At 36.2% G+C, this 24,914-nt stretch overlaps 1 protein-coding gene across 3 annotated transcripts in view; it reads left to right on the top strand.

Annotated features, from left to right (window-relative positions):
• NBEAL1 (neurobeachin like 1) overlaps window positions 1-24,914 on the top strand; it is an 82,387-nt gene that overhangs the window by 11,874 nt on the left and 45,599 nt on the right. For 2 of the 3 annotated variants that reach the window (XR_003533484.1, XM_027678391.1), the window contains exons 3-11: window positions 7,783-7,874; window positions 13,019-13,180; window positions 14,485-14,566; window positions 14,754-14,881; window positions 15,725-15,807; window positions 18,074-18,159; window positions 19,693-19,999; window positions 20,983-21,089; window positions 24,564-24,650. Coding sequence is in view for 2 of the 3 variants with exons in the window: in XM_027678391.1 (XP_027534192.1) it covers window positions 7,783-7,874; window positions 13,019-13,180; window positions 14,485-14,566; window positions 14,754-14,881; window positions 15,725-15,807; window positions 18,074-18,159; window positions 19,693-19,999; window positions 20,983-21,089; window positions 24,564-24,650 (1,134 nt within the window). In the remaining variant the exon portion in view is untranslated. The remainder of the gene's footprint in view (window positions 1-7,782; window positions 7,875-13,018; window positions 13,181-14,484; window positions 14,567-14,753; window positions 14,882-15,724; window positions 15,808-18,073; window positions 18,160-19,692; window positions 20,000-20,982; window positions 21,090-24,563; window positions 24,651-24,914) is intronic. The other variant, XM_027678392.1, reaches the window with a different exon arrangement.

Below are 24,914 nucleotides of genomic sequence, written 5' to 3'. Positions count from 1 at the left end.
CTGAGTTCAGATTCATCCCATGGATGGCATCAGTCACATGCCAGTTCCAAGCTACAAGGCTGTAATTGTGTTGTCGTTCAAAAACGACAACAACAACAAAAAGGCAAGAGAAAGAAAAATAGAAGCTTTACGTCCATTTTAATAAGAAAATTCTTTCATTTTGTTTTTCCAGTTTTGTTGGACATCTGGCATAAAAAGGAAAATGAGTAACAGTGCTCAGATAACTCTCTTTAATTTAAGGCAATAGTGGAAGATTATAAATATTTTTTGTTTGTTTTGAAAAGAGAAGAAATGAATTTTACTTTAATGTTTGTGAACTAAATTTTATCATGATTGGCAGCCATAGGTTTTATTTTGGTATAAATCTCTATGCTAAACAGATTTTTTAACTTGTCCCCAAATAGTTGTTTCTATCATGATTCACTGCAATTTCCATTTATAAACCCACCCCATCCCTTTTTTCTTTTAATTCCGGAAATGGAACAGAATGCTTGTGTGAATTTTGAAAAAGGAGGTTTATAATTACTTGCCAGGAGCTTTGCTTCCTTTGGATCAGCTGGTTCAAAAATCAGTGTTTTGATTAAAATGAAAAGTTGTGCCCAAAAGTGATTCCCTTGATAATTTGAATTGATTGATTGAATTTATCAAGGCCATTTAGCCAGTTTAAAATGGTTTACCTTGAAGTCTTTTACTAGTTCTAACTGTAGTGTTGCTGCTCTAACAAAGCTTTTCATGTTTTATTTTGGCATTTTACAGATATGAAAGGTTCAAAAAAGGTATAAGCACTTTAACATACTGTAAAGTAAAGGCTGTTAGGAGTTCTCATGCTGGAAGTGTAGCCTTTTATGTCTGAAAACATGAAGAGAAAAAGTTCCCTTAAAACAAACCTTCTAAGTCCCCAATGGATAGTTTATTTCAAACAGTGTTGAGAAATGGGAGAAATGGTCTGCAATTCTGCATTATGCAGACGACTTCAATTAATTTTAAGAGTGGTAAACTCACCAGTGATCCAAAGGCAGTGTTTCATGTTTAATTTTCTAACATTGCATTTTGTAGGTCTAGTTCAGCCTTGACACCAAGGGATTGTTCTTATTTTAAATAAAATGCTTGGGGATGGGGGATTAGTTAAGATAATACCAGTGCCAGTGAGATTTTATGGTTGTGCTTCTAAGCTGAAATCCACTTTGAAGGTTGATTGACTGCTCCGCACAGGAGTCAGACCGGGCTGGCTGTTTGATGCCTGCATGTTAAATTTAACGACTTCAAACAACTGTCTTGTCAAACAAGTCAGGCTTGTTTGACGGTCGGACTCTGAACTGCCCTGAAGGGAATTTTTGCCTTTAGAGCATGGAATGTGACACTGCAAATAGCCTCGGGTGGATCCAGCTTTTGTTTTTAGCAACTAACACTTCCTGAACACAGCTATAAAATTGGACTGAGCTTTGCCCTTCCAGTTGGGTCTCTTTGCCTGAAGCCTTAGTAGAAATGGAAGTTACTGCTAAATCTAAAAGCAACACTTCATATAAATACATAAATAGTGTTGATTTGAAACCTTGAATAAATGTGCCAGTATTCCATAGGCAGAGGGCTTTCAGTTTTGTGTTAAATGTTCTCATGTAATTTAGAGTAAGCTCTAAGACTTCAATACTACTTAGCTTGTTAATGAATTTAAAAAATGTTATACTGGAGCAAACATTTCTCGTGACCTTCTTGATAGGCAAACTAATTACTGACAACAAAATAGGATTGGATTTTTGCTGTTCATTTAATGAGTCTTCATAAAGACTAGAGAAAGCTATTGTAGTTTCTAGATAATTTAGTATATCAAAGACAAGAACCTGTCCCAAATTAGTGTAGATTTTGGTTATAGTTTCTTTTCACTTCATTGCCTTAGAAAATGTCCTGTCTGTCCAAAGGGCTTCAGAGTAGATCCATCTCTGCTATTGGCTTTGTTTCAATGTTGTTAAACGCTGAAGTTTGTGTTAGCATTGAGAGCTTGTTTGCTAGTTTGCCAAGTCTAAGGAGTGCCTTGCTAGAGTTTATATGTCTATATTGCAAGTGTTAAAATCTTGGACTGCATGGGAAACTTGCTAATTGTTTGGCACTGTTTAGTCGCAGTATTGCTGTGCATACTGTAGACCTGTACACTGTGTTTACTTGGCAAGTATTTTGTTCTTTCTAGCATTGCACTCTGTTGAGAAGCAAAAAAAAAAAGGGAACAACGCTTTTCTGGATGTTTTGTGGGAGGCAGGTTTAGTGTGTTATGGTTTTGAGTGTGTTTTGAGGTTATTTTCGGTACCTGTTAGAAATACTGTGCTGCTCAGGCCTGGCAGTCTTTCTTTTCAAAGTGTCGAGAACTGTAACAATTATTACTGTGCCGAGGGTATCTTAAAAAAAAGGAGGCCTGAAGGGTGATGTGTCATTTTGCTGGGTTGGTTGTTTTTTTTGGTTTGTGTTTTTTTTTTTGTGTGTGTTTATTTTTCTTTTTAAAGAAAACCAGAGGTATTTAAGGAAGGGAAGGAACAAGGAAGTATTTTCACTTTTGTGTGTTCTGAGCTACATTTGATTTAATGGGCATAAAATACTTTTTTTTTATTACTGCAGGTTTGAATGGCTGTCACAGGGCTTTATTATAATATGTTGAGCTCAGAAGCCCAAGCTTAGGCTCTGCAAACTTGTGGCAATCAACTGAAGAACTTTTTATTTCGTTTTTACTCTTTGGTTCTTTATTTTGGGGTTTTTTGTCATTTTATTTTTTTTTATTATTCTTAGATTTGCACTTCTCTCACAGAGACACCCTTAAGATAGCCTTGTTGAAACTCTAGTTGTTTCCATTTATCACTGTGAAGTGCCTAACTTGAGTTTTGTCTTCTTGGATTTCAAGCCATGGAGAAATTATCTTCCAGAAGTTTCAAGGCATGCAGTTTCTGTATATGAATTATTATTCAGATAAGTTACAGAAATTTGTCTTGCACAAAAGCTAAGCAGGCTTACCTAAGTTTCAGGTAAATAAATGAAAAGCTTAGGCTTGTGACTTAGAAAGCCTCAAGGTTTCAGAGATCAACATCTTTTAGTGATTGGAAAGTTGTGATGGGTGAAAGGTATTTTATTACTACACACAGCTTCTTTCTGGTTTTACTGCTGTTGTACAAATCAAAAATTTCCTTCTTGATTTCTTGCTGATCTCATAGGGCATGTCTGTGGAGTGTGTGTGGTGGGGCTGGGAAAGAATACCAGTCTCAAATGGGTTTATCACAGTCCAGCCTTGTGGTGTATTATCAAAACATACATTGCTTTGTAAGTTGTGCTTTAGAAGTGTGGTGCATCTTCAACCAGCACTGCAGAACACAACGTGGAGCTATTGTCAGACATACAGCCTCCAGTTACCTGTCTGCAGAATGATAGCAAAACAGTAATTATCAAAGTGGGGAATAAGAAATATACTCCATAGGTTTTGCTGCTTCTGCTGGTAGTAAGGATTCTGAGTGTTTACTCTGGTGTGGCTAAGACACACTACTTCCTTAAGAGGACTGAGATATAATGGAGTAGCTAACCATTTGCAGTGAATCAGTTGGAGCTGGGGTTGCAGTTCAGTCATTTGTTGCCCTCAGTAGCAGCACAGATCTGAAGGATTACCATACCCATGGGATGCAGTCTTCTGCCATGTGATAACACAGATATTTGTTGTATTGCAACATATACTGGCTTGGAAAGTTGTTCTGGCATTGAAGAACACAATGGTATTCATGCTAGAGTTAGGTCAGTTTGCATTCTGCTGTTCATGTGGTTTATCACTTCTGTCATGAGAAAATACAGGATAGTTGAAAAGGGGGGTGGGAAGAGAACTTAACAGAAGCACAGTCTAAAATCCACTGAATTTAAACTCCAGATTAAATGGCAGCAGCCGACCTCAAAAAATAATTCAGTTCAACCTAAAGATGCTGGATAGGATAGTTGCATTGTACATAGAATCATGGTGCAAGACAACAGCTGATACATGCTATTACTGTTTGTTTTTATTACAAAATTGGAATTTTAAACCACTGTAAAATGACTGTTTTTCTCCTAAGCCACCATACTTCTGGTTTGGGAAAATATAAGATGCATTTGACACACATAAGCAGATCTTAGGAAAGGTTGTATGTATTTAGCAGTGTTTTAGGATTGGACATTTTTATGTACTTTGCCAAGGATAACATTTGCCATTTTCAGTTTCCTTTCTTAAAACTGCTTTAGTAAAATTTAGATTTCTTGCAGCTTTCAACAGGTGACTGGTGTATGGGATCTGGGCTGATTGATGCTAATAAAGAAAAAGGAAAATTTGGGCCAGATGAAAAGTTTGAAAGCTGTTTTCTAACATTTTTGAAATTACTTACGTGTCTTAATTGTAGCCAAACTCTTAAATATTGGGTCACTTTTTCCTGGAATGATGTATTCCTCGATCATAAGTCTTCATTTTTCTTCGTTTCTGGAAAGGTGGTATGCTTCTATTAGCTGGCTTATAATGGACACTTATTTCTTGGTGTTTCTTATGTTGCTAAGTGATACTGTTTACTTTATTGCCTTCATGATTTTTAAAAAATTTTCTCTCCAAGTGATGTTGAGTTAGTGCTATTGCTTGGATGGAAATCTCTAGATTTGACTCAGAGAGTCAACTATTGCCTAAGCTGTTTTTTGCTGGCATAGGCCAGTAGTGTTACCTGGTATTTTGATATCAAAACTGATTATTTTAATAACTTGGAATATTGCATAATTAATTGGCTGGCAGGGGATTGAAGTAGATGGGAGTTGGCTTAAATAGTGCCTGCAGGGAATGATCAAACAGTGCAGCAGTTCTTGATTTTTACCAGAACTGGGAGGACTGTTAGTGGCAAAGTGAATTAAGCGATATGTCCACTACAGGTAGGCAAAAACTTTGGACCTTTTAATAACGTGTGACGCTTACTTTTGTCATCTATGTAATTGCTTTTTCTTGCATGTTTTTTCTGCCAATGTTCTCCTATTCCTAGTCTGCACTGATAGCCTTGCAAAGACATTGTAGTTTATAGATAAGGAAGCTTGAAACTGATTTGGACTCATGACCCTTGTGGGTCCCTTCCAACTTGGCATATTCTGTGATTTAGGCTATACCAGTAAAAAGGAGCAAGCAGGCATTGAATCTAATTTTGTGGTTTGCCTTACCCTTTCTCTTTTCTCATCCTTAACTTTTTGTTAAAGCAATTTTAAGTTGGATAATGATGTTATTAGCACATCTTCCTTCATGGTACCTGACTAAGAAAAACAAAGTTTTCTTACACAAGTTTACTGTCAGCAATTAGCAATGAGCCTCAGCTGTGTCAACAAACAATTTTAATGTGGGAATATGAATACAATCGATTTAGTATTTCATGTTGTATTTCAAGGAGAAGTTGCTCACGCCAAGCAAAAACAAAGCTACTCATTCCATAGGAAGAAAGTCAAATAAGTTGAGTTTTTGCCCATGCATGGGCATTTTCATTAGAGGCACGGCTACAAGCATATGGCAATGTTTCTGTTTGTTATTTCCCTGTGATTGCTATTGCCTTGTCCTTTGTAGCCTGAGCTATATTGTAATTACTAAAATTGTATCGTGGTTTTCCTTATCTTTATGGTCCTGTGAAATAGCTTTCTTGTGGCTAAAGTAACTTGCTGTGAAATACAAGAAAGTTAAAGCTTTAAATATGTGAACATTTTTAAAAAACCATAAAGTCTGAAGACAGCATCTTCTACTACTTTTAGATCATTCTTTTAGGAAAGTTTTACTTCTTGCCTAACTTTTGGGTTGATTTTCAATGTGTTTGATCTCTGAACCTGAGAAATATGTATTCTGTGGTCACTTGCTTGTGATAATCTGACATCCTCTTTATCTTAATCCAGTATCTTGGAAACCTTGAAATTATTCTTTACCTCAGCAGCTTCCTTCATTCTGTGTTTTGCAATTTCACGTTGAGGACAATTAATAGGTGTGTTTAAGATAGCTTAACCATTTGGTGGTTCAGTGCATTTTAAACATGAGGACAAGGCTACATTACACTTCCAGGACATAATGCTTTTTTGACAAATTTTTAGCAGAAAAAGAAAGGGAGTGATTACTTGAATCATTGAAATGTGAATAAAAGCAGAGATGAGGAGAAGAAAGATTATGAAGGAAGGAGAGGTTAGGAATTAAGTGAAGAAGGGGAAATAAGACAATTAGGAAAAATGAACAAGAAAATGCAGTAAAGGCAGTGGAAGCAAATAATCAAACAAGAGCTGTATCTAGCTGAGGGTTTTATTTGGCACCTGTTGTCACAATATCTGAACATATTTCATAGACATTAATAACGATTCTGAAGTAAATTGTGTCTGGGTGTTTCTGCCACTTCTTGTTTGAGTTAAGGTGGTCTTTGGGGGCACAGAGAAGGGTAAAGTCTAGAGTGGGAAGGGGGTTCCCATGCTTTATAACTCCTGTACTTGCTGTGGAAAGGTGCTCTGAGAAGAGCTTTGCACCACTTCAGATTCTGGATTTGCATGTTTATTTTATTCTGAGGTTGTTTGTTTTGTTTTGTGTTTTGCTTTTTTTTAATTATTTTTTTATTATTATTTGTTTTGTTTTATTTCCACTGGAGGGTTCTTTCAGTTATTTTGCACTGACAGGACTCTGTCACTCTTTCTTGCTGACTCTTTCCTTTACATTGACATTGCCCCAAATTATTGTGTGTCTGAGAGTTATTCGCTCTTTGGTCTTAACTCTGCAGGGAAATAATCTGTTTTTTGGGAACATCTGTGGTAATATAAAGGTAATAAGCAAAAGGGAGATGATACAGAAAAGGGAAAAGAGAAGGATGAATAAAAAAGTTTTCAACTTTTGCAAAATTTTATAAATTATTTGTAAATCTACTCCATAATTTATAATCTTCAATACTTTTGGCAAATATTTTCAAGCTTTTTTGAAAATGATCTGTAATATAGAATGTGGGCCTGCATGCATGTACAGTCCTTGTGGAGGAATATGTTAGCTATGGTCTGGCAGCTTGTTTCTGAAAATTAAGCAGCTTGACTTCTAAAGGGAGTTTACCTCAAATGCATATTGACAGAATTTTCCTGTATGGTTTGTGGTAGTCTATCTCTCCTCCCTCCTCAGGGCTGGAAACTGTGCCAGGGACTGCTGGTCCCAGAGTCTGTGTGCTCTACTAGGAACAACTAGAAAGGAATTTAAATTTGAACGATCTGTTTTATAGATATCTGGTAGACAAGTCACCGGTTCTGCATTGTCTTTTTGAACACCATCTGTCTCTAATCTGCTGCTAGCTGCCATGTTGACCTATGAATGAAGCAAAAAACAATTTATTTCTTGATTAAGATTGCTGTTCAAGTTCTTATTTAATTTTATGAGCCATAAGGAGCGTTGTCTACTTATATCTACGGTATCAAGACTAGAACACGTAGTAGTAAGTTTGTACAGCTGGTATGGATTACTTTGGAGAGCAAATGAAGATTGTTGGTCAGGGGAGAAGCTAAAATGCTTTGATTGACCCTGGTACCAGGAAGAAGAGACACATAAACTAATTATTAGAGCAAGAATGTCAGATCAGCACCATGTGGCTGAAAATTTCAAAGGACACAGGTGGTCATTTTTTATTTTAGTTCTACAAAATGTGTATTCCTTCCTTTCTCCCAGTTGAAATGCATTAAATACAAGCTCTTCATTCCAGGTAGTACTACTGAGTTGTTGATGGATGACCTTGAGTGCAATATTGCCTAATGTTCTCTTCTTTCTTACAGAAAGATCCAGACTACCTGAAGCTCTGGTTGGATAGTTTTGTTTCTAGCTATGAACAGTTTCTGGATGTGGACTTTGAGAAGCTGCCAACTAGGTATGTAGAATTACATGTTCATCTGTCCTTGATATCTGAAACAGACCTGGCTGAGAGCGCAGTCTTGTTCAAGGGCAATATTGCCTTTAAAGAAAGAAAGATTTTTAGTTGTCAGGTGGCACTACCATTCATCTGAAGGTCAAGTTGGGTTAGGAGTGATGAAACTAGGCAAATACTGGTATTTGCATTATCTTGGGAGGTGGCATGAGTATGCTGTGTTCTTGTTTGTAGAAATATAATCATTATTCCTGGTGCATTTTTTTGAATAAGCATTCATTAAATGTTGCATATGAAATAGTATTAGTGCTTGTTATCTGCATCATCAGTGGCTGAAGAGAATCAAGATATAAGTAAAGAGTTTTGTAATTTTATTTCAGGGTTTACTTTAAGATTAACGATGAGATTAAATGCTTAATGAAAGATTTGCTTATCTTAGCTGGAAACCTTTTAAAATATGCACCAATTATAGACTTTAAAGTGATTTCTTTGTATCCAGGAAGACTTCAGTTCAGGGTAAGAGTATTGCTGACTTCATTCATGTTGCTGACCAAAAGTTCTCACATATAATCATGAGATGCTATTGAAGTCTAATTTCAGAGTTTTATATTTAATATTTTAAATTTGTATGCTGTGTTATCATGGTTGTGTTTTCATGTCTAACTTTGCAAATGAGGAATAGAAACTTAAGCACTAGGTGTTTTCTCTTGCTTTTGAGATGCTTGGATGAACTGGGGGTTTTAAGAAAAAACAAAGGTTGTAGGAATCAGAATTCATGAGAACTGGTGTCAGTATTATAGCTGATACCACTACTGATGTTTGAAAGCACAGAATGGTGCTCCCTGTATGATGGCTGCAGTCCAAGCCCTGTTGAAATCAATGGAAATTCTTTAATGGACTTTGGATCAGATCCTGTTTGAAGTGTAAGTGATAGCTTCTACTGTTACAAGGAAATGAAGAATGCTGCAACTGGATCTTGGTGGATAAAACTTGGGCTTCTCAGCTCTTTGTATTAAAATTTTCCTAATCATGCCTATATGAATACAAAGTATGTAATGCAATTACCAATAAGCAAGACCTTCAAATTAATTGTGTGCTCTTTCAGAAGATATGTTTTCTTTGCAGTGTCAAAAATGCATCTTACAGTGTTTAGTTGAGGAAAAGAGTTTATCCTTTAACACGGGTTATCTTTATGCTTTTTAATATTAAAATATGAAGAGGGGAAGAGAAGAGTGTCTTGGTACTTTGACTATAGGTGCTTTTCAGTTTATTTGTAGTTTAAGTGGTTTTTAGTTTGTGTTAATGGGTCTTGGGTTGCATTTTTTCAGCAACATAACAAACGTGAGGCTTAGTTGTTGAGAACAATAGTAGCATCTTCATTGTGATAAAGGATGACTTAGTGAGTGTAAAAAATAATGTATTTTTCTGAGGTTAATGACAGGATTAGTGATTTAGTCTGAAAGAATAGAACCATGTGGATTTAGACTCATTTGTGGAACAGATGTAATGGAAAAGCATCAAAATAAGATAGTGGTGAAGGCAAATAATTCCTGTGCTTTTATGGCTGGATTAAAAATAATACACTGAGAGCAGATATTAGAATCAACAAATAATTGCAGTTTCTGCCCTTATTTACATTTGTGATATAATTAGGCATGTGAAAAGTGGCATCTTTCTGGGGTTTGTCAGTTTGTATTGCAGGCATTTACATTGTGAAACTGATAATACTGGGCCCAATTAAACAAAAAGTAGGTCAGTGTGGAACCACCAAATGCTGATTTCCAGTGACTTGTGGGGCCGTCAGACCCTGTGGACTCTTTTTTTTTTTTTTTTTTTTTCCTTTTTAACTTGATTGCTTATTAAACAACTAATTCTGTCTTTTGGTCTTGAAAAAATATATGATACCAGCTAAAATGAGAAAGTGACTGAACCAATACTTTTTCTCCTTTTTTTTTTTTTTCTTCTATAAATCTTGGTATGTTTTACAGCTATATGCCTGCAAGACTTTGTGTACTGAAGGGCTAATGCCAGGAAATAATGAGAAACTGTGTAGAGAGAAGAAAGCTTGCACAGATTGCTGGACAAAACTAACCTTTTGGAAGGCAGGCATAAAGTTTTGTGTCAGTTTAAAACATGAAGGGTTTTTTTAGCATCCGAGAAAATACCACTTCAAAAATGTAAAGATTCTATTAGAGGTTTGGTTTTAGGATTTTTTTTCCTGAAAGAAGGACTCTTAATTTGCACTGTCACTTGCTGATTTAACTCATAAGAGTATTTCTTCTATAAATTAGAGTATATAATTTCCCGAGATCTGCTTTGGAAATCTGAAGGATGCTATGCAGTGCAGAATTAGGAAACCTCTAAATATAGTGGATGAGTGTATCCAGTGGTATGATTTGACTGTATAAGTAGAGTTTATACAATTATGCAGCTTATAGGCTTATACAGCTGCAGGTCTACCTGTATCTTTGTGCATCTACTCTATATTTTTAAGTGTAATGGTTCCTTGATAGTTTTATTAATGATTTTACTGAGAACATGAATATAGCTATGCTGACAGCTTTGAGCATTGAGCACAAAAGACCAGTGCACCTGTCTGTTCTTTCCCTAAAAACATGTATTCATGTCATATGTATTTACCATGTAAAGGATAAACCCTTTACCAGCTGGTGGGAAGATTTTTTTCTCCTCATTGAAAAAGAGGAATTCTCACTTGGTTTAATACTTTTAGAAATAACAAAGGCATCCAGAGTGTTGTGGTGTTCTTTTTTGTGCTTTTGGTTTACATGATCTTGAGCAAAGGAGCTTACAGGAAGCTCATGCAAAGTACCATAGAACCCGTATTTTTGTTAACTTACCGACTTCATAAAAATGATGCAGGAATCACGATAAGAATGCTGATTATGTGGTTTCATGGTCGTTGAAAAGTAAAGCCTGGTTTTCTACAGTACTTTTTTCCCAAGCGCTTACCGCTGGTGAGGGAGTGGTCCCAGTGTGTGAGTTAGCGGTGTAATAGGTGCATACAATTTAGGGATAATTTAACTTCCTTTCAGACACCTGAGATAGCAGTTTGTATTGCTGCATAACCCTGTTAATGTAAGGAAGAAAATTGTAAATAAAAAGAACCCAAATGTGTAAAGTTCTTTCTCTTTTTTTTGAGGTAGGGTACCAGCAGTCAAATAAGCATATCAGTTAAGATATGATCTTTGACATTTTTTTTTTCCTTTCTTTTTTTTGGAATACTTAAACAGCCAGTCTTGTTGGGGAGAATAGGTACTACATGTCAACAAATTTAACTTTTAGATTTTCCTGAAGGTATAGTAGTAATTTGCTCCGGGGTGAAAAAAAAGTTTGATTATTACTATTTATTTTACATACTCTATAGTATTCAATTTGAGTAATCTCAATTAGGATTTCTCATGCTGATCTCACATGAGGCACTAAATTCTCATGGGTTGTGCAATAGCACAGACAGGCAGCTACTGCAGAGAAAACATTCTTTGGGATATGAGGCATGAAGGGTATGCTGTTTGCTATCTTGTAAAGCATTTTATGATCTGAAAAAGACTTGTTGGCCATTTTAGGGAAATAACTTTTGGATATATGACTTCAGCTGTCAAAAACTACAGCCTTCCTAATACTGAGAGGACATTATCAACATCTGAAATGGAAAACCTGAGTTATCAGATTATGAAGAACCATGGTTGTAGTTCCAGAGAGTGTGGCTCTCCTGGCATCTTGAGGGGTGAAGTTGCTATCAGGGAAATTAAAATTTCGTTCTTCGTATTTGTGTTGGAAAAAAGCAGTTGCTCTCAGTTTTGTGGTTAGTGTCTCTATCAGTTTAGAGCCTATAGGCACTATAAAATTTGTGCCACAAGTTTCTGACTCCCTTGAGATTCTGAATCCCAGGATCTGAAAAGCATATTGTGAAGAGGCAAGGAAATGAACAGTATGTGGTCCTCTGTATAGGTATAGGTAACACTTGTTTTCTAGGATATAAGAGCTTGCTGTCACTTGCACTTGTCTAGATATTTTACTAAATTAGGTCTGCATTTTTCCCTTCTATGTAGGCCGCCTTTTTGATGTTAGAAGCTGAACAATGTATTGTACCCCATTTGCCTCAAGTAATAACTATCACAGTGTATAGTGTCAGTCATTGCATTTCTCCACACTTTTTGATGCTTATTCTTGCACAGATGTGTGTATGCAACTATCATATTAGTGAGTTTTTGTGCTAGATGAATTTTTATGGTTATGTTTCCCCTGGCTTTGCCCATGTTGAAGGCTTTTGTAAGCTGTAAGGCTCTTGCTTTTGTCTTCCTTTTCCTGTGTAGAGTTCATAGAAGACGTGTCAGGGTAAATAGCTGCTGCCAAAAGCTAACTCTTTTTTGCATGTGCTACAGATAAACAGTCTTCATCCCAAAGAATGTTCTAACAGATCTGTATGTTTCTATACTGCTGAAAAAATGCATTTCCATATGGTTGTTCCTGGATTGTTGGTGTATTTGGTTGTATTCGTGGGGTTTTTTTCCCCATTCTTCTCTTCGTGTTTTGGTTCTCACTGATGTATTTCTAAAAATGGTTTAGTTCAGCAAAAAAACAATAGGCAAGATAATTTTGTACAGCTTTTTGAAATTTATGTAAGAAAGACGAGGTTCACTAAGGTGAATGAGGTGAATACTAACTGGGCTTCAATAACTATGTAATAATTGGCATCTCATTTATTTGGACACTTTTAGTCTTCAGTAGACAGTTGAAAATCTTCCCCCAAATGTGTTTTGTTGTTTCATTCCATTGTGGCTATCCTTTTCCTTACTTAGGGATTTCCCAGGCTACCTGTTTACCTGCTGAAGATCATGCAATTTCTTCGTGGCAATTAAGGCAGGTCATTGCGTGGAGGAGCATTTAGGAATCCACTTCTTGAATTTCAACACTTTTTTAAATGCAGTTCATTGCTGGGGTAAAGAAAGCTCAAGCTTGTGTACTGCCACCAGTCATTTTCTTGTGGTTCATTAGAGACTGTTTGTGAACTGTCAGTTTGGTGGCCTGTCCTGTGGAACTTTACTGGAACACTACATGAGTACATGAAAATTGATTCCTACCATGTCATTTGTATTAACAATTTTGTGTCTGTGTTTTCTCATTAGAGTGGATGACATTCCGCCAGGAATATCACTGCTTCCTGATAACATTCTTCAGGTCCTCAGGCTCCAGCTGCTACAGTGTGTCCAGAAAATGTCAGATGGCCTAGAAGAGCAGCAGCAGGCTCTGTCACTTCTACTTGTGAAATTCTTTATCATCCTTTGCAGGTATTTGTTCTGATTGTTACCTCAGCAATGCTATTGTTTTGTTAGAGAAATCTTGACACAGCCTATAAATATAGATTCTAATGACACATACAATGTGATTTGATGTTTTCCAGTAGAAACAGAGAAATACCACTTCTCACAATCTTCAAAATAAAGGAAGAGGGAATAAAAGAGAAGGGTACAATACAATAATCTTAGCAATAGTATTTGCTATGAGAAAGGGAATAGAAGGCATTTAGGTGCTAGATTCTCTGTAATTACAGAAGATTAAATCCATGGGAATTCAAGATATGAGGTACTGGTATAATAAATACTTTTAAAAGAAAAAGTACACTCTGACAAGTGTTAGATATGAAATAAGTTGAGAGAATTGTACAGGAAGAACTGTTTCACATTTTTAACATGCTTAGCATTCCAGAAACAGTTTATGAAACTTTTGTGACATTATTAATGCAGCTGATTTCCTTCTGAAACTTCTGCACTGAAGCAATGAATAAACTGCTTTTAGGGATCTACTCCTCACTATTTCTTCAGTCTTCTACTGTGAAGTGCATTGAGAGAGGAAGGGGATAAAATATAATAGGGAACCCCCTTTTCTCAGGAGTATTTGAAGCAGCATTTTTGAGTCCTTTGGTTCTCCTTACCTCTGAAACATACAAAGAGCTGTGTATGGTGGTGTTTAAGTATCCTGGGATATTAAGTATAAGCTGAGTACCTGGTGGTAATGTGTTTCTGAATTACAAACTATTGTCAGCCTTACTTGCTGAATAGTTCTCCTTACAACATCACTTTGGTATCTGATCTTTGTGACTTGTCCTCAAGACCGAGAAATTCTTTGTCGTTGCTTTATTTATGTTCTAAAATAATTTATTAGGTGTTTGTTTTCCTCAGGAGAATTTAAAGTGAATAAATGTTTCTAGGTATATGTTTGCTAAAGTTTTAGGAAGTGTATGCACTAGTAATGTGGGAGAAGTGGAAATTATTGTCTTTTATCAGATACCATTTCTGAGCTTTCTATTTAGAGTGTCCTGGGAATCTGCTTAACCTCTGAAACCCCAAATTCCAGATAGAATTGGCCTACAGCAGAGTGACTTGAGCCTTTCTTCCTGTTAGATGAAAACTTGTGGGCTTTGTTACTGTGGCAGAAGTAAACACTTAAGTACATGCAGTCTTTTGGAGAGTATTTTTTAAATGCCAGTATACTTTTGTATGTTTTAACATTCTGTCTATAATCAAACATTGTTTGAACTAGCTTCAAATAGTACACTGTGTACAATTCTGTGGCTTTTATGTTGTATTCATAGGAATTTGGCTAATGTGGAGGAGATTGGGATGTGCTCATACATTAACCATGTTATCACCATGACTACGTTATACATTCAACAGGTACGTGGTTAACAATTCCCATCAGTTATTTTTGCCCTCTGATACTTCCTGTTCCTGCTTATCTGATCTCCTTTTTCAACAATAGTGTTCTGTGGAGAACAGTTTGTGGGTCTGAACTCTTCCGGAGGTGATTGAGATTAATTTTCAACGTCTAGAAATTTTCTGACTGCAGCTCTCTTTTTTTCAGTTAAAAAGCAAAACTAAAGAAAAAGAAGTGGCAGATCAGACCCCCATAGAAGAATTTGTGAGACATGCATTGGCTTTTTGTGAAAGTCTCTACGATCCATATCGAAACTGGAGGCAGCGAATTGCGGGGTATGCATGGACTAGGACAGGATTGTAAACACTGTGGTTTATGAGAACTTTAACCATGAATCAATAGAATCACACCACAGAGATTATGTTATGCTTTCTGAAATTGGATAGGGTTTTAATAACTTTTTAAAATTATAATATATTCACTGGCAGTCTAGAAGTTAAAAGTTAAAAGAAAATTAAATATAAGGGTATACTAAGTGGTGTTTGGTTGTAACTGACCATCACGAAGGTCCTTTTGTTGCTTTCTCCTTTCAACAACTGGCCCATTTTTCTAAATAGGTGGAACAAAGAAGCCCAGAGGAAAGTAGTATGCAGACCTGGTTGAATTAAGGCAAAAGAAGTTATTGAAGCTCACAGTGTAGATATGTTGCATCTTTGAAAATAAGTTTATAAATGTATCAATAGAATTATAACCCTTTAATTCGATGGTTCCCTCCCACCCAGTGAATCCATAATAATGTTTTGTGCCCATTTCAAATTGCATGGTTTTAAAACATTTTGCAGTCTAGCTTGTGGCTTAGTTACAATAAGCATGGAATAAATAAGAGATTGCTGGCTTCTTTATTTTTTAAAAAAACCCAAATCATTTTGTAAAATGTTAAGCTATTTCTAGGTACAGAACAGTGAATACAGAATTAGCTGTGGTTCATGTTTTCAGGGTGAAATACTACTTCACTATGCTTTGTCATCCTGTAGGCAAAAGATAACTCCTGATTTTTGGCAGTTTTCTACTATAAGTCCTAATATAATTTACTATGATGAGTAATAAATTAAAAAGTATGTCATAAACAAAGTATCATATCTCATTTCTTTGGTGCATGTTTTTTAATGTAATTGCAGACATTTCCTTAGTACAGTTGAAAGGAGCAGACAGAAGTATAAACCAGCTTCCCTCACTGTCGAGTTTGTCCCTTTCTTTTACCGTAAGTATCACTAACAGCCTCTTTAAAATAGTCATCTTTAGAGGACTGAACTTAGTGATCCTAAGTAACTTTCTCCTAAGAATGCCTGACAATGTAAAAGCCTCTCACTTTCTGAGACTGAGTGAAGTGGGTTACTTTGGTTGCTTGGTTTTTTGCTTGGAGCATCACTATCTTGCCATTCCCCCTCTCATCTTTGAAAGCCTTTTTCTTTTTTTTCCAGACTTTATTTCAGTGCCTAATGTGGTTTAATAGGGTTGGTTCTGTGAATTGCCAACTTTTCCATTTATTAGTGAAAATAATAGCGCATATAAGATTCCTGTAGCAACTGCACTAATAACTCTTATGGAAAAATAATCTTAGAAAAGTGTTCCTGCATTTTTGTCTCTTTAATATGACTTAACAGCCAGAAAGAATGGAGCTCTGTGCCATTCAACTAGCAAATGCTCCTTGGGCTTCAGTTTGGGAAACTCCTCTGTTTTCTCTCTGGTTAAGTCATTAAATATCATGATGACTGCTTTGGGATTCATGTGTTCTTCCCATTATAGATTGTTTGTGTGGATTTACATGTCCATATTCTGTACTTAAGTCTCAGGAAGGTGGGATGCCCAGCTAGTTTGCCGGTTTAGCATACTGAAGTGATAGTGCCAACAGAATTGAAGCAGCAGGAACAAGATGGAGAGATGGGAAATAAAGGAGTGAAATCAGCCCTTTTTGCAGCTATCTGTTTTTAATTGAAAATAAAAAAGGAAGATTCTATTCCTAGAGTGGTAGCGTTTATCAATTTGATTTTTCTAGGTTTGAGTCACAGCTCCTGTTCCTTGAGATTCAATCACTATGTACCTAAAATAGGATAGTTGCCAAAAAGACCAAATTGCTGATGCCACTAAAATGCCATTATCTATGTGCAAGAGCACTGGAAACCCACTCTAAAGCCTGCTACTGAGGAGTGTCATCTACAGGTTCTCTTCATTCAGTCCAGTGCACTGTGGTTCCTCCTAAATCTCTTAAATATTATAGAATGTGACTGAGCTAAAGTTGTGCTGATTAGCAGACAAATGCTCATCCGCTTGTTGGCCAACTGACAGAAAAGACAGAATTCGCTGAGCATGTGCTTTAGACATTCTGCCATGACAGGATTAATTTGAAGGTTTTTAGTCTACCCAGCCTAATGATTTATTCACAATCTGCTAGGTACTGCTCTTATATTTGTCTGAGGTTCTCCAAAAGATTCAGAGGCTATAAGTTAAGGGAGTGGTGGTACTAACACCTTAACAATGTGATCATCTAAGCTTTGTTTAGTTTGAAGAACAGATTTAAAAACTAGCTCTGCAATTTTCTTTTAAAACAGGCCTATACATTCAGTATATAGTCAGAAATCTTACTTGCCAATAGCTGGTACTTGTCTTAAAGGTCATATTATTATTTTAATGCATATAAAAATCTTGTTTTTGGTTTATAATGTTTCTTTAAAATCTCAGTTTTTACAAACCTAAGTAATTATCAGTTTTATTTTACAAAGTTTTTGGAAGTTTTACAATAGTTAATTCCAAAAAATAATCCATTGTAGTTTGTTACAGCTACTTTGTGTAGTTTTATTGCTTTATCAACAATATCCAGGTTATATATATTGCTAAGAAGAGTTCCTGAGGCTGATTGTAACTAATTTATATCAGATATGGCATGAGAAGAGATGCAGGATAACTGCCTTTAAAGACATTACTGCTAGAAAGGTTACAAACCTGCATGGGATTTGCTGGGAAGTTTGGCTTTAAGGGAGCAAACTCAGGGGCTGTTTTTTTGAACTATCTGCACTGTACATGGCATCAGACTTTCCGTGCCAAAATTGCTCTCACCTTTATCATGCTTGATAACTGGTTGTGTGTTAACACGTCTTTATCATTAGTAGGGACAAGATGAGCTTATTTTACATTATAAATCAAGACCAACGGTTGTTGTGTCTATAGTTCTGTCAGCCAGCATTGAAAGTTTTATGCAAGCTGAACGTCTGGCCCTGAGAATTCCTGATAAATGTGGTCATGTTGTGTTACTTTGATAGTGCTGGAATTGATGTGTTTGTGTCTAACTTACGTAAAAGAAAGTAGAGACTATATAGTTGATTTTTTTTTTTTATTTGTGTGATGACAGGGAATATAGGAGGGTTTTTTTATTATTTCATTTGTTGGTGGGTTTTTTTGAGAGGAAAATTTTGGTAAAATTTATGTGACCAGACTAAGAAATTCTTCTCCTTTTTATTTATTCCAATCAGAATGCTTTCAAGAAAGTGAACATCTCAAGGAAAGCCTGAAATGTTGCCTGCTGCATCTCTTTGGAGCTATTGTGGCTGGTGGTCAGGTAAGGATGTTCTAAACCCTTTTCAGCTGCTGAAGCCTCCAGCCTGTTCCTTGCTTAAGGCTTTTAAATACCCCATAACCCATAAATAAGAAGAATTTATTACTGACTATGAATTGTTTCTATCTTATGAATTTTGGGATCATTCTGTGCAATAATATCTGAATGGTAAAAGCTGAGTCTGCTTTCAAATAACAGTAGAAATTTGCCTTTTACAATAACTACACATTCATATGAACTTCCTGTAGTAAAGTGGGTAACTAGATTAGGAATTTCCACCTGCGAAGATGAAAGTTTTGTAGCAACACATGAAATTGATCTCGCTTACTTCCAAGGTTGAAAGTAAACTGTTTCAGTAAGAGGCATGAGGCCCTTATAGCTTGGAAGCTATTTAAAATCTTTGAAAGAATATGAAGAAAAGAGGGTATTCATCATCATCATCATCAAAGCCACACCCACTTTCTCAGTTGACTTCTGTAATATCCTGTGTACTCTGGTCTCAAGCTGATGTTACTTCTGATGATCCTGAAGAAAGAGTGTTTTAAATGTTATCAGGGAGCTGCAAAGCCAGGCACTGCTCCATTAGGGAAGGCAAGCTGAGACTGAGCAGGAAGGCCAGACAGGCAGAGGCAGTTGACCTAACTGGCGAAAGGTGCAGTCTCACTATACCCGAACAAGGTGGTTGTAACCAGGGTCAGCCAGTCCAGACCACTAGACAAGTCTGTAGTGATGAAACCTAATATCAAGCCAGGAAGTCTGGTCAACATGTCAGAATAAGGATTTGGTCTAGTGATGGTAACTGGAGTCAGTCAAGAGGCCAGTGGTTGCCAGCCCCGTCCAAAGTCATGAGGCAGTCTAACGTCAAGCTGGGCAGTCAAGTCTGTGGGTCAGATTCAGCAGTACATGGCCAGGCACGCACATGGCTGCAGTGTAGCTCAGGCAGGTAAAAGGTTGAGAGCCAAAGCTTGAATGCAGTTCCCTAGAGAGCGCAAGAAGTCCCTGACAGGGCTTCTCAAAGGTCTCTATAAGCCTGGGCTCCTGTCCTAGATTTAAGGTGCCCCTGAGCCTATGCAGTCAGGCCCCTGGGAAGAAAGGTGAGAGGAGTGCACTCGGGGCCCAGACAAATGTTTGCTAATTATTATGTTCTTGTTCTTATTGCTAATTCCAAAGTATCATGAATCTCTTTATCTGAAATGAAAATTCAATTTAAAGTTTACCTAGAATTAGCAGTTTATGGAGGCTACTTTATATGAATTTTGTAACATGTATTTAAATTATATTTCCTTTTCCATATAAGCATTCTCTTTGAAAAAGAAAGCCTATTTAAGTGAACAAGATGGGATGCATTTCATCTGTAGCCATCAACATAATCCAATTAGAATGTTTCACATTTATTTAAAAGCTACAGGGCATTAATAGACATAATAATGAATGTTTCATGATTCAGATAATTTGGGTAGACACTGCTGGTTTGAAGAGGTTTAATTTTTTTTTTTTTTAATTAATTTATTGTTATTTTTGCCTGATGGGTTTCAGAGGAATGCTCTTCAAGCAGTATCTCCTGCCACCATGGAAGTCTTGATGCGTGTTTTAGCAGACTGTGACAACTGGGATGACACAAACCCTGAGGAAGTGAGCAGGAAGGCAGAGCTGACTCTGAAGTGCCTGACAGAAGTTGTCCATATCCTTCTAACCAGCAGTTCTGACCAGCGTCAAGTGGAGACAAGTACAATATTGGAGAACTATTTCAAGTTGCTTAATTCAGACCATTCCGCTTTACCTAATGCGAGGCGATGCAGGCAATGGGAGAGCAGATTCATAGCACTACAGATCCAAATGCTGAGTGAGTACCCAATTGTCCAGTTCCTTGAAATATTTCTTGACAATAACTCTATAGCAAGTAATGATTGAGCTATGATAGTAATATCACTGAATGTTCTACCAAAAAATGTTCACTTGGCTAAGCAATTGAAAATTTTCTAGTGTTTCTTCTTTTATGTTACTTTACATATATTCTAGTTTAATCATTTACTGTTCAAACCCAAACCAAAACAAACAAAAAAACCAAAAACACCCCAAGAAAACCCCCAGAAGAAATGATATTGTATTGCTACCATTTAGCCAGTGTCAAGGTTTGTAGACTGCCAGTCTCCATGAAAAAAGAAAAATGTTGCTAGGCAACAACTGGCACTCATCAGCACCTTAGTAATGGCAGAATAAGACTGTTCTGTAATAAAATACCCATGTGGTGGCTGTTTTGTGATAGTTTGCTTTTCAAATGGCATTGTTCTAAACATTGGCCAGAAGTAATAGTCTGAAACAATTGGGTTTAAACTTTTGGATAAGAATTCAGGGGGTTGTTTTTTCCATTTTGATGTTCAGAATGGGAAATAAAAGTACTTGTTTTTCCATACTTCCTCAAATACTGAAGAATAGTACTGAGGCTGTGGCGAATACTACAGTATAAGACTGCTGTAGAATGCAGAGTAAAGCAAGTCTTCATGTGCTTTAAACAAAAGTAATGCTGCTCATGTACTCAAAACTGGCAATGACTTCAAACAGACCCCAAAGCAATCAAACATATTCATTAGCTGAATTTTTCTCCAGATATAGTAGGTTATGTGGCAATTTTTACAGCATCAAAATGTTCAGCTCTAAGCCTAGTGATCTGTGCTTAAAACATGTCATTCTTGATCAAAGAATGCAGAGCATATAGGTTGTGGTATATTTTTTTCCCTATGTTTATTATGTAATGTGTAGAAAAAAATGCTTGATGGATTTGGCAAGTGTTTTGTCTTTGATGCCAGTTCTGTTTTAATTTTATAGATACCATCACAGCCATGTTAGACTGCACAGATAGGCCTGTTCTGCAGGCAATTTTCCTTAACAGTAACTGCTTTGAGCATCTCATTCGACTGTTGCAGAACTGCAAGGTATGTTTTCCCTTATCAGAGTATGTTTAACAGAACCTGTCTTGTAATATTACAAGTATATTAATTATCTTTTCGTCTTCCTTATGAAATAGAAGCAATTTTAAAGTGTCTGAACACTGAAAGTAAAACTTTAGAGCCACTAATGCCGTGAAAGATCTCAAAGATCCAAGTTGCTCTAAAATCTGGTTTTTATTGCTAATGAAGTAGAGGTGTTTCTTGTCTGTCTTGTGATTAAAGCAGTGAATGCTTATTTTGAGTCCTGAGCAAAATACCTTTACAGACCCCATTCAGTCTCTAAAATCTGTTACGATAGTTACTGGAAACAATCCCCCTTGCCTTTTTGCTTTCATTTATGTTGTGAGGGTTTTTTTTTTCATTTGTTTGTTTCTTTTGTATTCTGTCACTGGATTGCTAGGAAGTCACAACTGCTGCCAGATGGAGGTCTGAACTCTAATTTCAGAGGCATATTTTTCCATTAAAAAAAAAATCTTGCTGGTGTGCCATTGTAAGTGTTTCAAAATATGAGCCCTGTGTGTAGCTGACATAAAACATGAGATCAAGCTGTTAAAAATGTTCTTTGATTGTTCTTTTTCTACATACAATTTAGTGTTTTTGTCTCAATCCCAGATGGTCAATCCCAGATAATTGGCAAACTAATGTCTTTCACTGATTGCTTTGTAGGTTTTATTTTTCCTTGCGTAAAAGAACATAGATATGATATAACTCTGGAATATTTTTTTCTCTTTTTGTGATATGTGGGTGACAGAGCTGTTTTGAGCTCTTTTGATGCTAGATAATTTAATGCTAACTACATTATGCAATTTGTTTCTTAATCCATTTAGATTTTGGATTAGAACATATTTCAGTGCAGTGATACATTAAAAATAAATGTGTTTGGATTATGTCTTAATTGTAATTATATTCAGTGGCAGAATGCCAATTGATTTGCACTGTTTTGAGTAGCGTTTGTAGTTTTATTATCTTCTCCTGAGAATACATTGTTTGACCATTTCATTCTCCTCCTCTGTTTGGGAATCTCTACCTATTTTTGTACTAACCTTGTACTCTATAAGAAACTTCAAGAAACTTCCCTTTTAGTTTCTTCTGAAGTCATCAACAGTTTATCTGTTCGTGGAGAGTCCAGCTGTGTTCATGCTCTCATAAATAAGTGGTGCAATTTAAGAAAGCAGGAACAGTTACTCTGTTTTTGCAGCTTGCTCTTTTTACTTTTATTCCGACTGTAGATGTGACAGAAGATATGCTCTTTTAAAGTTTTTTTCAGTGATACAGTCTCACATATCACTGGGAGTGATTTGGTATCAGTGCTTCGAGTTTGCTACATTGTATACTTTTTTTAACCTTTCGCGGTCAAAATACCCCCAAGGATGAGAAATAGGGAGAGGACAGAGATAGGGCAGGTGTTACAGTATATCTGAAAATACAAATATTAATTCTTTTTCAAAGCCAAATAGCAAAGATAATTTAGCTGTGGAATTAAAATTTCTCTTGATTAGCTGGGGGTGGAGTTCCTTTTTCTAGACTTTTTTTTTAATCTTTATTTGTGAAAATTGCTACTGGGTTCCGTAGCAAGCTGTGTGTGAAAAGCATGTTCTGCATCTCTGCTGATAGCGTGAGAGTCCACACACATCTGAAAGTTGGGAATATATTGGATCTTCAGCAAATCTGAAGTGCAAGAAAATTCCGTGGAAAGAAGAAATGAACAATATCTATACCACTATTTCTACTGTAGATGTTCCAAAGAACTTGGGGTGTTCAAGGCTGTATTTCTAGTCATTTGCAGTATAACAGTCTTCTAAAGTTTAAATCTCTTCATATTTGCTGATTTTAAGGCTTTTGTGCAAACTGTCTTTCCTTAGCTATGCTCTGGGCTTAGACATGTGCACAAAAGCTTTCAAAACTGCTCAGTTAAGTTTTGATGATCTGAGTGTTGTTTTTTGCCTGTGATATCCAAAGAGATGGACTGTAATTTAGAGGTATCAGAAGGTGCTTATTCTGTTCTGAGAGTCATTTAACAAACTGGTTTGTCAGTGCTGAATCTTTTCTTGTCTATTAAACTCTCTCAGAGATCAGACTTTGAGTAAAGCACAACAACCTCTCACAGTATGCCTGGTTAAAAAAAATAATTTTGAACAGCTTTTTAAATGGAAGGATTAAAACCATATGGACATTGTAATAATCTATTTTTCCTTTTCACAGTATGTATTATGAGAAATGAAGTAACTCATGAAAAATTCGATGTATTTTTTTTATATATATGGTTTTGCTTCTGTTTAATGTTCTTATTCTTAGTTGTTAACGTTAGAGCCCTCTGAGGCATATTATAGTTATTCTGCATTGTTAAGTGCTCTTGACTGTGATATACCTTTCAAAGTGACTTGTGTTTCTAACCATGTGCTCACACCTATGTAAGTCAAAGCAATATCTTAAGTGTTGTCCTTTGTTTTGCCCTAATTTATGGAAGTTGATTTCTCAGGTTGTTATTCTTCAGAGAGACTGCCTAGCAGATAATGGCACAAAATGTGTGTTTGTGTGGGGTGGGGAAAGACAAATGCTTAGTTTTTACCACTAAGAAACACTAAAAAAAAGTGTTGTTTCCCTTTTTTTTTTTTTTTTTTGAGGGACTTTTGAAACATTTTGATCAGGGATTTTTTTAACACCTCAGTAGAATCTTAAAACAGAGGGAGGTAAATTTAAGTCCTGATTAGCTTACAGCTAAACTTTGCACACAAGTTGACTGCAATCAATTATGAATTTGAGTGAGCTTTAAATTTACAAATTCAGGAGCTGACTAGGAATCTAGCTACTAAAAACAGAGCAGTTCCTTTGCTGAAGATGCGGTATAGATTTATGTTTGATTTAAAGCTATTTACAACCTTCCTGATTCTTAAGATGATGTCAGATATTTTGCCCTTCTTCCTGATCTAAAGACTGTGTGCCCCAAAAGTTCTGCTACTGTGCTGTTGGAAGAGTAAATTATTCTGTCTAGGTATCTTCAGCCTGCACCTAGGATGAAACATAAGTAGAAGGTGGTGAAACATCTGTATCCATTTCTTTGCTAATGCCTCACTCTTGTGTTTATTTCTTACAAGCAAATTTTTGAGAACCTCCTGTCATGTTGCATGTTGTAAATGAAAATAGCGATGCTAAGCCAGAGACCAATATAAATTCCAGATAGATCTCTTTCCTTGTCTCAGCAATTATATATTTTTTTTTTGAGATAAAAAAGTAATTACTCTTTAGAAAAAAATAAAGTGTAATTTTCAGTATTAAGAATTAACAGAAGACTAATAATAATGGAGGATTGTGTCTCACCAGTGTGAGAATGCTTTGGTTTTTTTTTTTCTTTTTTTTTGGTATGTGAAATACAAACCCAAGCCAGCCTCCACAGGTTTGGCTGCAGGTAACTGTTTAATGTGCAATTGTTTCCATTATTCTTGTCTCTGTTTCTAACAGCTGTTTTTAAATGCTAACAATAAAGTCGCAGACAAGAATGAGAAAGACCTTACCAACAAATTACTGACAGAAATGAATGAGGACCAGGTACCTACCTAAACTATATTTTGCTTCAATCAAAGTCAAGCCACAATCACAGGAAAATTGATTCCTGTGCTTCACCTTAACCATCCTCTTTAAGCCTTCTGCAGCAAGCTGAACTTGTGTTGCTGCACACATCAGTATTTCCTGTATCTCAGAAAATGATTTTTCTGAATAACAGATTGAATTCAATCTATGTTTTATTCATCTACTTCAAACTGCAGATATTTGCAATAGACTTGGCCTAAGTTATGCTTCTTTTAAGGAAAA

Source organism: Neopelma chrysocephalum, unplaced genomic scaffold, assembly GCF_003984885.1.
Source record: "Neopelma chrysocephalum unplaced genomic scaffold, ASM398488v2 Primary Assembly neopelma1_44, whole genome shotgun sequence".
Taxonomy (NCBI): Eukaryota; Metazoa; Chordata; class Aves; order Passeriformes; family Pipridae; genus Neopelma; species Neopelma chrysocephalum.
The sequence above is the reverse complement of the archived record's forward strand: the minus strand, read 5'-3'. Positions and strand labels throughout refer to the sequence as shown.